At 36.3% G+C, this 14,695-nt stretch overlaps 1 protein-coding gene across 1 annotated transcript; it reads left to right on the top strand.

Annotated features, from left to right (window-relative positions):
• The first annotated feature begins 1,563 nt into the window (after positions 1-1,563).
• LOC123747596 (ubiquitin-like protein 4A) lies at positions 1,564-12,246 on the top strand. Its single transcript, XM_045729818.2, has 4 exons — positions 1,564-1,720; positions 5,298-5,403; positions 6,485-6,699; positions 10,628-12,246. Exons 1-4 carry the CDS (start codon positions 1,583-1,585, stop codon positions 10,703-10,705), a joined length of 537 nt encoding a protein of 178 aa, XP_045585774.1. The 5' UTR covers positions 1,564-1,582; the 3' UTR covers positions 10,706-12,246.
• Positions 12,247-14,695: the final 2,449 nt, after the last annotated feature.

Consider the following 14,695-nt stretch of genomic DNA (forward strand, 5'->3'; position numbering starts at 1 on the left):
TATAGACATGTAAACTAAACAGAACCTAATTTTATGATATGGCAACTGAAAAGTTTATTAAAAAAAATAATTCCTGTAATATAGGCTACCAATTGTTTCTGCCGAATATGCCCCAAATTTTCATCCAAAATCGACTTGGAGCTAGATAGATGACAGCCTCAATATTAACACAAAGTTCAGAACATATATTTACATATAATTTTTTCGGATCAGCATGATATTAGTATTATTACACAGAACTGAAAGTTACAACAAACTTCTATGAGGGAAGGAAAACGAAGTCTACTCAAAAAAAAAGTTATTCCCACATCCTCTGCTAACACAGAACGCCAGCAAAGGAGTTATACAAAATAATTATAGGAGAATTATAAAGGAGAATTATACAAAATAATTGAAAATAAATCAGGTAAAAATATTAAATTTATAATTCAACAATATATTATCTTTATTTGTCGGTTATATACAGCGGAAAACAGGTAGAGCTGAAAGCTAAAGACGCAGAAAATGAAACTGGAGGGAACGTTAGACAGAAAGCAAGATAGAAAGTTAGACAGAAAGCAAGATAGAAAGTTAGACAGAAAGCAAGATAAAAAATTTGACAGAAAGCAAGATAGAAAGTTAGACAGAAAGCAAGATATGAAGCAAGGTGAAGAAGAAAGCAACTGAGCCATAGCAGAAAGCAAGTCAAATAGAAACCATGGTGTCCTTGACCAGAAGTGAAGCTGTGGATGACTGGACGCACCCCGGGGGCCCTTCTCGTTAACCTTTCACTCGTTACTTCCATTCACAGTTAAAAACATGTTCTCGATTCTTATTTAATAGTCCTTACTTAATAGTGCTTGCTGGCAGCCCAGCTGTGTAATCAAGTCGTCTCTGGTGTGCCGTGCTTGCCGGTAGAGTATACAAGAACATGCACGAGTAAATATAATCGCTGAAAAGAAGCCTATTGGCCCCCATACGAAGCAGCTCTTATTTATACCTATAGACTACGATATCCTGAAGTTACTTAACTTGGAATCCCTCCGAATCCACTATAGGAGTGGAGGCATCCATCTGGTGCCAATTAGCCCAAGATTTACAAAGAACCCGCTTCCTAGGAATAACTTTGTCGTCTTATCATGTACTTGTAATTTCAACATTCTCCCTCTGATATCGCTTGACTGTGTTATCATTATCTGGTCTCAGAACCCTTCGTTTTTCAGTATTAAACTGCCTTGAAATTAAAATTGAAATTGAAATAAGTTTATTGAGGTAAAATACACACAAAGGGATGAGGTAGCTCAAGCTATTCTCACCCCGTTCAGTACATCGTGTTAATACATACATAGACACACAACACAAACAATAAACATTTACCAAACATTCTGAGAGATAAACATCTACATTTCCTATGAACGAACGTGTTTGTTAAAAAAAGGGGTTGTATATAATTTGTTAACAATCTCACATAGTTTCCTCCCTGTTGTTTGCACGTAACCCTTTATATAAATGACTCGGTATATTTTTATAGTAATATATATGTAAATTGGTGAGGAAATGTTAGAAGTTAGAGTAGAGTAGAGTGTATAAAATGTGTTTGTGAATGGTGTGTCAGTGTTGTGGTAGTGCCCATGCAGACGCCTCCACGGCCCAGCCCGTCTCCTGTAGTGCTGCCTCGCCTCACTACGCGGCCATGAAGGTTACAGTCAAGATATTACAGGGCAGCGAGTGCTCCATGGAGGTGAGTCCTCAGCTCCTGGGCTCCTGAAATAGTGCTCGAAGGAGGTGGTGGAAGTGAGTGATGGTGGTTTGTGCTCCCTGCTTTAGTATCTGTGTTTTTTATCTTTTTATTTTTAGCCTATTTCTTGCGGGGGGACCTAAGTAGAGGGTTAATTGGGAGGGGAATTAGGATGATTTTATGAACATATCATTGAGGGGGAGTAAGCTAATTACGAAATTGTTGTGGAGGTGGTTATGTTCTTTTAAGACTGCTAACACCCTGGTGGACCACCACACTCTTAAAGTTACCCAAGTGAACCAGTTAAAATGTTATGGTAGCCAGAATTGTGTATGTCGGTACAGAAATCTACAGAGAAGAATTTAAATGTTCAATTTGAACATTTATCATGTACGGTAGTGAACAACATGTAACACCTGTTTGCTGTTAGCCTGAAATTGGTTCTACTGTATTTGTGATTTGTCTTATTTATCCTAACGTTGTACACCATAACTGATATTCTGCCAATTGGTTTAACTTCTGAAAAAAGTTAGTGACAGGAATAATAACTTTAAAACGGGTGTACTGTGGTATGGCGAGTTGGTTCACTCTCGGCTCTAGCCGCTTGACCTTCCTCGTATCGTTGTGTTCGTAGTTTTACTGTGTATTTCGCTTTTTAGGTACGTCTCAACCTTGCATGTTCACTGTTACATACGGTAGATAAGAAAATTCATAGCATCGCCTGGGATTTTGATCTGATGCGTTTCAAATGGGTTTCACAAATTGTTTAAAAGCCAGTACAAATGTTAATGATATCCAATTAATTGCAATATAAACCATTAGGATGTTTTCCCCAATTTAATGATTGTGAATGTTAGGTACAGGTCCTTAGATCATTCATTAAGACTGGTATGTGCAGGGTCTGTGTAGAGGTCATTCATTAGGGCTGGTAGGTACAAGGCCTTTGTGGAGATCATTCATTACGGCTATCACGTTGCATATCAGACACATCTTTGTTTTAGTTTTGGGGCTTCTGCACTCTGTTAAGCTTAGTTTAGGTTTAATGGTTTAATTGGATTGTGCATGGCCAACTCGAAGCTATTTTTCACAACTGAAAATTGGATTTTATCTATCGAATGGTTCAGCAAATTCCGAAGTATTTACTCTAGGCCTTTGAAGTAATATATTCACTCATAACATTATCAATCCAACCAATTTATTGCTAGGTGAATAGGGGTTTTGGGTGAAAGGAAAATATCCTTCCTGGGAATGGAACTGTGATTCATTTGGGTGTGAGCTGACTGCATTAACAACTGTTACATGTGTCTTTGATTCCAAATGCTGTATTGCTTAGAGCTAGGTTTTTGGACGTAAAAGAATGTACTTTATGATGATCCTTCAGGGCTAATCATAGGTTTCTTTTAAATCTATCCCTTCTCGTACATAGAGTATACAATCCAATCTGTTCTCGACACCTTTTACAATGTTTCTCAATAATGCAAGTTGGTAACCCATTTTATTCATTTACAACTCTTACTAAACCAATCCTGTACCTGAATTTACCTGAGGGGCCACTCTCTCTAGTGGTCTTGATGGGAACAGGAAACTGGTGGCTTGTCTGAGGTCTTCCATCCTGAGGATTTTTTCCAACTGGATTTTGAACTGGAGAAATGTCCTGGCATTTGTGGCTTTGTAGGTTAAAGGGTTCCATGGGTTTATAACCCTATGGGCTGAAAGCATCTCCTGTTTTGTGTCCTACATTGTGGCATTGTAGCTATTGCAGTATCCCCATCACATTTGGTATGCAGTGTTTTTAATCCTGTGGCCCTTGGCCATTTATAGTATGAGAGTTGACTTAGTTCTGGGATGATTTTTGTTGCTCAGTGTTGAACTTTCTCCAAAGCGAATATCTTTTGAAAGAGAGGTTTCCATGCTTGTATACAGTATTCCTGATGAGGGTGCACTAGAGACTTGTACAGTTGAAGAACCACTTTCTTTCCTTGAAGTCAAAGGGAATAGCTAGCTTTAGGTTTAGTCTTCATATCTTAAGCCATGTTATTGTGACTCATTATCTGCATACAATACAGTTATAACTTGAGTATATTTTCTTGTTTAAGACAAAAGTTCACTTGCCAGTCTAAAAGTAGACTATTATTGAAACTGTAATGTGCTTTCAGACCATCACAAATATGTAGATAACTATCCAGGTGGTGTGAGAAGGGATTTGGTGTCTGTGTGAGAATGGGGTTGGTGTCTTGGCATAATCATTTTATCCTGAAAATGGGCTGTTTTCTGTTGGATTGTAGTGTTATTGATTTGATAGTTAAGATCACTATTTTGCCCTAATGCAAGATCTTACATTTGTCAATATCGAAAAGCATTTGCCAATTTTCTGACAATTAGTGAAAATCTACATGGTTTCTTTGCATGGCCTTAATTTCATTTGTCTGAAAATTTGATTGTGGATCATATTATTTTCATCTGTCATTAATGTATATTACAAAATTGGTTGGCACCGTGGTGAACACAGTCAAACTAAAATTCTATACTGTAGTTTGTTTGCATTGTTAGTTTAATGCATTACATTCACTTGGAGCCATGGAACAGCTTTTAAAAAATAAGGTTTAGAAGTCAAGCATTGGAAAATATTATGATAATGATGAAATCTCTGTATAGTTAGTTTCTTCTAGTAGATATCCATAGTATAACATTTTAAAATTTATATTTTTTGTTAAATTCACTCCTAAAATTAATTAGCTCTTCTTAAAGTTAAGTAATACTGTAATTACACTACAGCTTTCTCCTTTTCCTTAAATTATTATCTTTTCAATTTGCCTTGCAGGCGGCTTTAAGTGCATTGTTTGTATACAATTTTGTAAATGTGTTCTATCTCTTGTGCTATTATTTAACCCTCCCACCTCCCCTTCCTCATGAAGCCTTGTCACTGGCTATACAAATAGAACGCTAACAAATAAAGTTTGACTCGTATAATTTGCATAATCATGGTTGCATTTAGGCCTACCTTAACAATTTTATTCCTGGTTATACAGGAATGTAACCCCTTGGCCAGTTAAGGGCCACCTGCATAGCATTGCATTTTAATAGCATAGCATAGTATTTTAATTTTAATAGTACAGTTGGGTTCATATGTCCAATATTTGTCAAAATAATTGTTGATGATTTATTTGAAATTGTTGTATGCAATACACTGGTGATTCTTTCTAGTAAGGTCTCAGTACTACAGTTGGGTTCATTCTTGACTCCCAATCGGGAATCCTGGGTTCAAATCCTAGGGAGCACAAAAATGGTTGGGCGTATCGCCTAATTAGTGGCTTTAGGTATTTGAATGTACTAGCTCTGTCTATAAATAATCTGAATGTTTGTAACTCTGCATCTATTTAAGTACTTTTCCTAAATAAAATATTATTATTATTATTAATGCCTCTTGTTTATTCAGCAGTAAATAGGTACCCGAGAGTTAGCTGTTGTGGGACTGCATCCTGGGGAAGTCGGTAATTTGTACAGTATATACATACATACACAAGCTACTTGTTCCCAACAGAAATGAAGTATAAATTATTAATTTGTATTGATTTTTCAGGTTCCTGGGAGTTCAAAAATTTCGGAGGTTAAAAATATTGTAGAAGAATTCCTAGAGATTGCACCCCATGCACAGCGACTTGTCTATAAAGGAAAGACTTTAGCAGGTGTGTTGTAAATGTTATAGAATTTTGTTTAGCCCCAGTGTAGTAAAGCATTGAATATATGATTGTTATTTTTGTCTTGTTTTAGTCTGCAAATTAACATTTCATACTGAACATGCTAGTTCCAACGGTGTTTGTTTATTAATGTTAGCATCAGCTGTACCAAAGTCACCATGGGAAACCTGCAAATTACTGATGTGTGATATCATGGGACAAGGTAAGCTTTTTCCTTAAAATCTCTTCAAACACTAATGTTGCTGTGATTTACACAGTAAATATATAATAGTTATAGGGTTTATTGTATACTTCGTACAATATCTTTCACTTCAATATGTTATAATTTTACTGTGCAGGGCTTGGAATCTGACTCTTCAGTAATTTTCCAAGTGTGTATCATGAGATATCTCTTAGAGATCAAGAGATAGAAGATAGAAGTGGTCTCTGTAGTTTAAAGGACTAATCAATTCTGTGTAGGGGCCCCAAAAGGGCCAGATCATTTACCCCGGAGTGCATGGAACGGACTGAACAGCGAAGAGTGTTAAGAGGCTCTGAGAGTCTTCAGATTAAGGATTGATCCAATTGAATAACAAGATACTCAAAAGGGTCTGTTCACATGCCCATGTCGTCTGCCAATGGGAAACTTGTAGGTACTAGCCTAAATACTAAACAAAAAGATTGCCCGCCACTTCTTGCCCTCAGGATGCCGTCACTGCTGCAGGATAGGCAAGTTCAGCAGTCTGGAATTACTTCAAAGGCCATGTCTTGACCATTTTACCAAAGTGTGGTGGCTTGGGTAAGTATTTGATGTACTGTATAATTAATGAAACTGGCTAGGACTTTGGGTTTAGGTCACTTAAGTGTCCATATTATATAATAGACTGACCTCTCAAAGAATTGGCTGGTAAGGTTGCCCAATGCAGAGTATCTTGGGATGACTAGCTTGAGGTAGACCACAGATGGATAATAAAAGTACATCTACTCACATTGTGCTCTACGTGTAATATCAAACTTTTCTATCCATCTGCAAATGTTGCAAACAACTTTCTATTGCTCATATAGCTTCAGATTCTTGTATCTTTGACAGATGAAACGACACTTGATGAGGCTGGAATTACCGATGGAGCCAAGATTCACCTAATGGTAAAGAAAGGGGATATTACTTCTCCGTCAAGTGCAGCAAGCTCCTCAAAGAAACTAGAGTCGCCATCGGCTATGGACTTCTTTGCTCAATTAGATTCATTTCTTAGTAAACATTTAACTCGAGAACAAACCACAAAAGTGGTCAGCGAATTTAGAAAGGTTAATAAGTGTTTGTTTGTGGTTCACCCATTTGAACATTATCTTCATTCAATACCTTTTAATTTTTCAGTAAATTTTAGCAACATCCTTTTTTTCTGGGAGTTTTTCCTCAGTAGCTCATCATAAGTGGTTTAAGTTTTAAGGGCTTAAGTGGACCAGCCCTTAAGATTAAGGACCAATGTACCAGGTTTCAGAAACCCACTCTTGCTTATGGGAAGCTGGCGACTAGAAACTGCCCCTCTACTAGATGAGGGGAGCTGGGGGCTAACAGATCAATTTAAAACCAAGAAAAGACTAGAAAGCACAAGCACAACAAGACTGGCAACTGCTTTATTAAAATTAGGTACAGTACCCCAGAAGTAATAAGGCATAGAATCATTGCTGTAAGTAAACACCTTAATATATGCCTGATTGCCTCCAGGTGGCAGCCCATGTCACCTGAGGCTTCAGCCAACCTATCCCCTCACGAGCTACCCTAGTCAGACTCTCTCACACAGGAAAGAAGGAAATATGGTGGACTGGTAGCTACCAAGAGCCCCCTAGAAAATGGCATTTCATTAAATTAAATTTATTTGTTTAAGGGCCTTGTTGGCAGCAACTTGAAATTAGGTTACAACAGTGCCATAACAAAGGAGGCCAGCATTTCTGGAATAGAACAAAGATGAAAACAGAAAAATGTTACCAGGGCCTTCCTATAGAAGGTGGTGGCAGCAGGAGATGAGTTCTCCTGCCACCATGGCAGAATCATGGGTTACATTGATGTGTTACAATGGTATAACAATACAGTACTGTGCTAACAGTATGTGTACACTGATTATTCAAATTACGTTATTTATCTATACCCTTTGTAGTATTATCAACCCTTGCGAACAGTTGCAAGGTGAAAGTGTGGTATGAATATGGAAAAATCATGTTAGAGTATTGTGGTAGAAATAAATTATTTAATAAGCATGTGTCAGACTAGTGAGGTAAGGAATGACGATATCTAGGAGAGGGAGAGTGCAAGAGAAAAAAAAGTGGAAGGATGTACCGAGATGGTTTAAATGTGTTGAGCGAATGAATGATGGTAGACTAGTAAAGAATGTATTGGCGTAAATTTAGGGACTACCAGTTGTTGCCTGGGAAGGAGGTCGGAGAGGACATTTTAAAGAAGGGATGGGGGTTATGAGAGAAGGTAGGGAGCCGGTGTGAATACTTGTGGCTATGGTAAAAAACAAGGCTGAGTGAAAGTGACTTGTATGGAAAGAAATTTTACATGTAAAAGAAAGAAGAATGAAACCTATTTTACTGTATGACAATTCGCAAAAAGTGCTGGTGATCACAAACCAGGAGGCCTGGTTAGGGACCGGACGGCGTGGTCTTGAATCCCTAGAGCCATCACACGGTAGATCTTGTTTGTGATACAGTAGGTTGTTACTGGATTGTGATGGTACTTGCTAAGCTATGATATTAGTGTGATAATTTTTTAATATCTATAACATTCTTCCTTTATATTATTTGCTTATTTTTGTCCAGACTGGTGTCCCTCACACTCACTAAAGTCAGAAACAAGGTCATGATAATGTGTGCATGTACATTATATATAAAGACTGGTTTTGAAATTAAAGGAACATATGAGGAAAATGAAATAAGTCCAGATCTGAACAAAAGTTAACTAACCACCACATTGCCTCTTTAACAATGTACTGTACAGTACTGTATATAAATTCCTATACTGTATATAATACAGTACTTAAGAGTATTAAGTTTGTGTACATTTTTTTTTAATAGAATCATCTTCAGTAATGGAAGTGTTGTTTTGTATAATTAATTAGAATATAGGGAATTTTCTTTTTAAAGGTAAAGGCTGGATGTGGTGTTTGGTTGAAATACTCGTGTGTGATTGAGAAGAGGAATTTTGTGGAAGAGAAAATTTAAGATCTAAGTGTCAGAGATAGGAAGCGGTTGGTGCAGTGACAGCCCTAATTAGAAAAACTTAAGAGGATGAACAGCAGCCATAGGGATGCCTGTATGTACACATGTAAGATGGTGTTTTATGTGTAAAATAAATGGTGCAGTGAACATGGACTCTGAGAAGCATGTGTGTGGTATTAAATGAATAGTGTAGGGAATGAAAATGTCGTAGAATGATAGTGCAGAAGCCAATCGGTTATTTGATTGAAGTTACTGTGATGTCATAGGCATATTGAGTGAATTGATGATAGACCGGTGAAGGGGTTTTATTAGGAAAGTTAAAGGTTGGAGAAGAGAAATACCGGGAAGATGTGTGTCAGGGTTTTTTAAGAGGGCGTGAATGTGTTAGTATATGGCAACTTGAAAGGAATATTACATCTAGCTTTATGAAATAATAGGCGAGAGCTGATGTGTGGTGAAGCCTGGCTATCGGTGATATTATATGATGTGGTTGATGCAGTGACGGACGGTGCTATTTTGTAATACAGTATCTATGACACTTTTATGCTCTAATCGCTCACCTTTTTTTCTCTGGGCTGTTGCTTTCCCTACCACATGAATTCAGATAATTTTGATTATGTTGAAGAAACTGAAATGATAAATTTTATTACTGTGTGGAGCCAGATTATGTAGAAATAATCCATGTAGAATTTGGACTTTGCTGTACAGTGGTACCTCGGTTTACGAACGCCCCTGTTTGCGAACTTTTAAAGTTACGAGCCCGATTTGTCGGAAAATTTGAATCGGGTTACGAACTTTACCTCGGGATACAAGTTTGTTGATACTTGTACCGCCGACCTAGTGCATAGTGGCACGGCGATCACGCCTAAGTTTACCAGTGCCTCGCGCCCAGTGACTATCCCGCCTGAATTCTTCACAAGGATTTTTATTTATTTATTTTTTTTTTTTTGAGCATGAGTTATTATATATCTCGCCATGGGTCCCAAGAAAGCCAGTGGCAAGGTTCAAGGCAAGAAATCACATGTGAAAATGACCATAGAGGAAAAACAAGAGATCATTCATAAGCATGAAAATGGTATACGTGTTGTTGAACACGTGTTGGCAGTACAACAAATCTTCAGGGGAAGAGGAGGCAGTAGAGGATGTCCCTTCCTCGTTAATTAAGAAAATGTGTGCAGTATGGGAAGAACTGCAAAGTTTTGCTGAAAAGAATCGCCCAGCTAAAGCTTTAGCAGGCCGTTGCATTGATTTTATTAATGACAATGTGATGTCTTGCTACAAACAAGTGTTACAAAGAAGGGAAAAACAATCTTCAAGAAAAACAATGAAAAAATCATGCAGTGAGCCAGAAGCAGGACCTAGTGGTATGCAGGCAAAACGTGCCAGTGTGTACCCCCCAGAAAAGTCCTCACTGCCTGATGTTATAATGGAAGGGGACTCCCCTTCCAAACAGTAACACCTCTTCTCCTCCCCCCCCCCCTCCTCACTGTCTTCCATATGCCAACAGGAGTCTTCATTAAAGGTAAGTAATAACTTGTACATACTTTTGCAGTGAAGATTTGGGTGAATTAGGTATAAAATTTACTCTGAAGTTAATTTTTTGGGGAGTCGGGAACGGATTAATTAATTTCCCATTATTTCTTGTGGGGAAATTTGCTTCGGTTTATGAACCATCTCCAGGAACGGATTAAATTCGTAAACCGAGGTACCCCTGTATTTGTAGAAATACAATGACTTATAATTAGCTTTATTTAATGTATACACATTTGCCACATTTGTACCATAATTTGGGAAAGTGATAGTCTTAATTGTTATAGTTATTCAAATACAAATGGTTTTGTCTTGCTATAATCTGTTCATTGATTAATATATTGATTTGTAGAAATGGTCAATAGCCAAAATATGATCTGATCATAGAAAGGGTTATTTGACAGATTGGGTATAAATAAAGAGCAGTACAATATTGTAATTTAATTTACTGTAAAGTTAAAACTTAGTAATTTTTATTCTTCAGAATTGCCAGTTGATGGTGGACAGTATGAATTTCGATGATATCGAGAGATTTGCAGCAAGCAACTTTACCGAGTTTTAAAGGTATATGCACTGCAGATTGTTTTTTTATGAGATCGTACATAACGGATTAAAAAATGGCGATAAATGATGACTGAAAATTGAAGTGAGTTGTAGCAAGACTGGCTGTGTGAGTGAATATAATAATCACATGACAATAAGATGAGCATGTGAAGTCTGACATAAAGAAGCAACACTGATAATATGGAATTGTAAGTGTTTAATCAATTTATCATTTATGTTTGCAAAATTTTGAAGATGGAGATACAGTATATGCCAATATGAAATATTTTAAAAGCTGAGAATTGGTAACATTCTTTTTTTATTTCCTTGTATGCAGAGACCAATAATTTTTTTTATTCCATGTGCATCCTTACTCGTAGGTCTGGCTGCAAATGGTTGTGTGTCGGTGTGTGCCTGCATGTGTATGCATGAGTGTCCATGTGCGTGTGGTTGTGCATTTTGTTATACCATAACTTTTCTCTGATATTATCTAATGTAAAAATATGGGAAATGAAAACTTTTACTTTGTAAATCCTGTAAATGGAAGATTGACCATTTATGGTCACACTTTCTTGCATAGTTTCAAAGAGTCTTTAGGTCTTTGGAATAACCAACCAACTCTGCAACCAACACTAGTACAAATTTACGGGAGATTAGTTGTGTTTTTGTGCACGTGTTACTAGATAGCCGAGAATTTTTCCTGACTCTTGACTATCGTATACCTTTATACTGTGTCGTTATAGATTCTTTAGCCCTAGTTGATGTAATTTGTACATTTATTTGCTAGTAAAGTGATAAACATTTGTTATGTATGTCTGATGTCAGATGGAATTAAGCCATTGTATAAATTATTATTTTGGGTAATGGTGGTTTCTTATTTTTTGTATCTTGAAAAAATTATCGACCGAGTGATTATCTGTGCTATTATATTCATTAAAAAAAAGGTCAGTACTAGATAGAATGATGTGTATAAATACAAATATACCATCCCCATTCTCCTGTTTAGATAGCATTTGTAACTGTGCACTATAGTACAAAGCTTGCCATTCTAAGCAATTAGATAGAACTTGTACTATTCACTTTATATTTGGGGAAAAAATTAAGCTAAAAAGACTAAATATTCCTAGGCACAGATATGTACTATATTCAGCCTCGGATATCGTGTATTAGGCCTAGGAAGGTTAGATTAGTTTAATTTGTCTTTGCCACAGAATTAGAAGGTAGTTTTGCGGTTTGTCAAACTCAATAGTGCAGATTTCTAATTTCGTTGTAAATTGGTATATGTACTATGGTCCTCAGTGTTACTATAAGTACTACCAAAACAGGAGGATGGGCTGAAATATACAGTATAATGTAATGCTTTGTTTTATATATATAGAATCATGTGTATTTGCCATATAATAGATTGATACATAAAGCTAATTGGAATTTTGAGAATACTGTATATAAATGAGTTATAATAAGCTATTTTCTCACTTGCTGCATAAGTAAGTTGTAAAATTTGACAATTGTAGTGATAAATTTAATTGTAAGACTATTCCATTAAACTGTTGACCCAGATGAGCCATTTACATTGATACTCTTAAACACTGTTTTTGGGAGAATGTGAGGTAAATTAAAAATGTATAGTGTAATTTTCACCAAAGTTGCTAGATTTAAACAAAATTTTGTTGACACAGTTTTGTCCCTATGAACCATTCTAACTCGATAAAGCAAGAGATTTTTAAATACTTGTGCTTTTGATATATGTAGGCAAAATCTTCATAAATTTAACCTTGGTAAATTAATCATTCCTCATTGTGATTAGCATTGGGAACTTTGCTTGTAGGGTTTTGTTATTTTGTTCAGTGAACTACTTTGATTTTTGTTATTATTACATTGTAAATATTGGTGGTGGTTTGAATAAGTACTGTAAATGTTTTTCTTATGAGGAGGTTTATACAGTATCTAAGATGGTCAACAAACTTCTTTCAATGAGTTGATAACACGAAATGCTTCTATGCAGCTGTCATAATGCAGTCTATTAGTTTTCCTTCACATGATGCATTATCATCCTGAGTGATTGGCCCTTATGCATATCCTGCAACACAGAGGGTACTAAATACTCTTCCAGCTTGGTGCCTTCATTTAATGATTACTTACTTCCTTTGCATGATCATAAGCCATATCCCATTTTTAATCCTCCTCTTTACCATTCCTTCTTGTTGTCTAGTCATCACTTGAAACCCTTGTACATTTTGCAATTAAGTCAGCTGAAGAGCAGGGTTGATAAGTTGGATCATTGTCATATGACTAGTACATACAGGACTCGTCTTTGGGTTCTGTTGTGCACTGGTCTGTGCAGTTGGGTCACAGCCAGAAGGTTCCAGGTTCAGTTCCTGCCACAGGACTGATGTTTGGGTACAGGTTTTTTTTCACCTAGTGACTATGTTCACCTAACATTAAATAGATACCTGGGAGTTAGGCACCTGTTGTGGGTTGCATTCTAGTGAAGGTCAGTAATTATCCTTGGGGAAAGTCGTTACTATGGCAAAACTATAACCTACCTTTTTCCAGCATCTTGCACTTGCCGTTCACATCTTCATTATTAATTCCTCAACTAGTTTTGCCACATGAGTTTCATAAACAATAACATGAGTTTCAAGTTGTATAAAGTGGACATGTTTTCTGCTCCCACATAAGACATTGTAAGATCCTAAATGATCTTTTAAACACTTTGGAATTGTATCCAACTTGCATAATGTTATAAGCTACAGTATAGCCATACTGGCTTAGGGCTACCTTTTGATGTTTGCTTGTATACTTTTGTATCGTTAATAGTTTTTCTAATCTTTCAAAATGCTTCCTATATTTTGTCTATCAATTTTAATCTTGAAATCACATGTCTTGTGTCTTTCTACTCTTGTCTATCTATGAACTTGAGTATATTGTTACGCAGGTAACCATATTCTTGGTGATGACCAAACCACACTTCAGAAAATAGAGAAGTAACAAAGTTTCGGTCTGTCCTGGACCATTATAAAGTTGTCCACACAACTTGATAATGGCACAAGATGAACTGAAACATCATTTCTCCATTTTTTTGTGTGTGGTTTGGTCATTATATCTTCATCATGTTATTGTGACTCGTCGTCTGCATAGTGCTTGGTGCTTTTTTTCGACAATTACTCTCATACCCCACATATCAATTTATTCTGTAGTGCCAAGCAAAATCCACCACTTAATTTGACCTACTGGTATGAACCCCATCACATTACTCTTAATCAACACAGTTTATCATTTTTAATAAATTTTCTTTCATTATACATTTGAATTGGTTAGGAATAGTTGAGGTATTGAGCACATTCAAAAGGGGTTAATAAAACATGATGCTAATTAAGACACTAACAGTGATAATTTTGTAATCTATGTTACCACCTCTTGATAATTACTTACTTGTAGACCTATGATGAAATGCTATCAACTCGTGTTGTTTTATCGTGGGTCTAAAAAAAGGTACGTTTACCGTTGCATATTAAATAAATAATAAATAAATATGTTTATTCAGGTAAGGTACATACATACATACAAGTGATGTTACATTAATGGATTGATATATAGATAGAGCTAGTACATACAATGCCTAAAGCCACTATTACGCAATGCGTTTCGGGCAAGTTGTTGTTTATTATTCTATCATAACAGTAGTGAGTGCAAACTGTTTTTTGTTAGATATACATATGAGAGTTTGTAGTGTGAAGAATTGCACAAAATTTACATAAGGATGTGCGTGTGTTGCATCAGGTGTAAAGAACTTATTTGGTTTGACCAAAAAGCCCCACAAAACTTGAAAAGTGTGTGCTGCTTCTATATTTTTCTTACCTTTAAGAAGAGGTGTGTGTATAGGCATTAAAATAGGCCATCAGTCTAAAGAGTCAGTTGTTAGGTCTATGCTATGCAGAATTACTGATTCATGTTTTGTATTGGTTATTTTTTCACATAGATACATTTTCTAACAGTTTTTTCTAGT

The sequence above is a fragment of the Procambarus clarkii genome, chromosome 70 (genome assembly GCF_040958095.1).
Source record: "Procambarus clarkii isolate CNS0578487 chromosome 70, FALCON_Pclarkii_2.0, whole genome shotgun sequence".
In the NCBI taxonomy this organism is placed as follows: domain Eukaryota; kingdom Metazoa; phylum Arthropoda; class Malacostraca; order Decapoda; family Cambaridae; genus Procambarus; species Procambarus clarkii.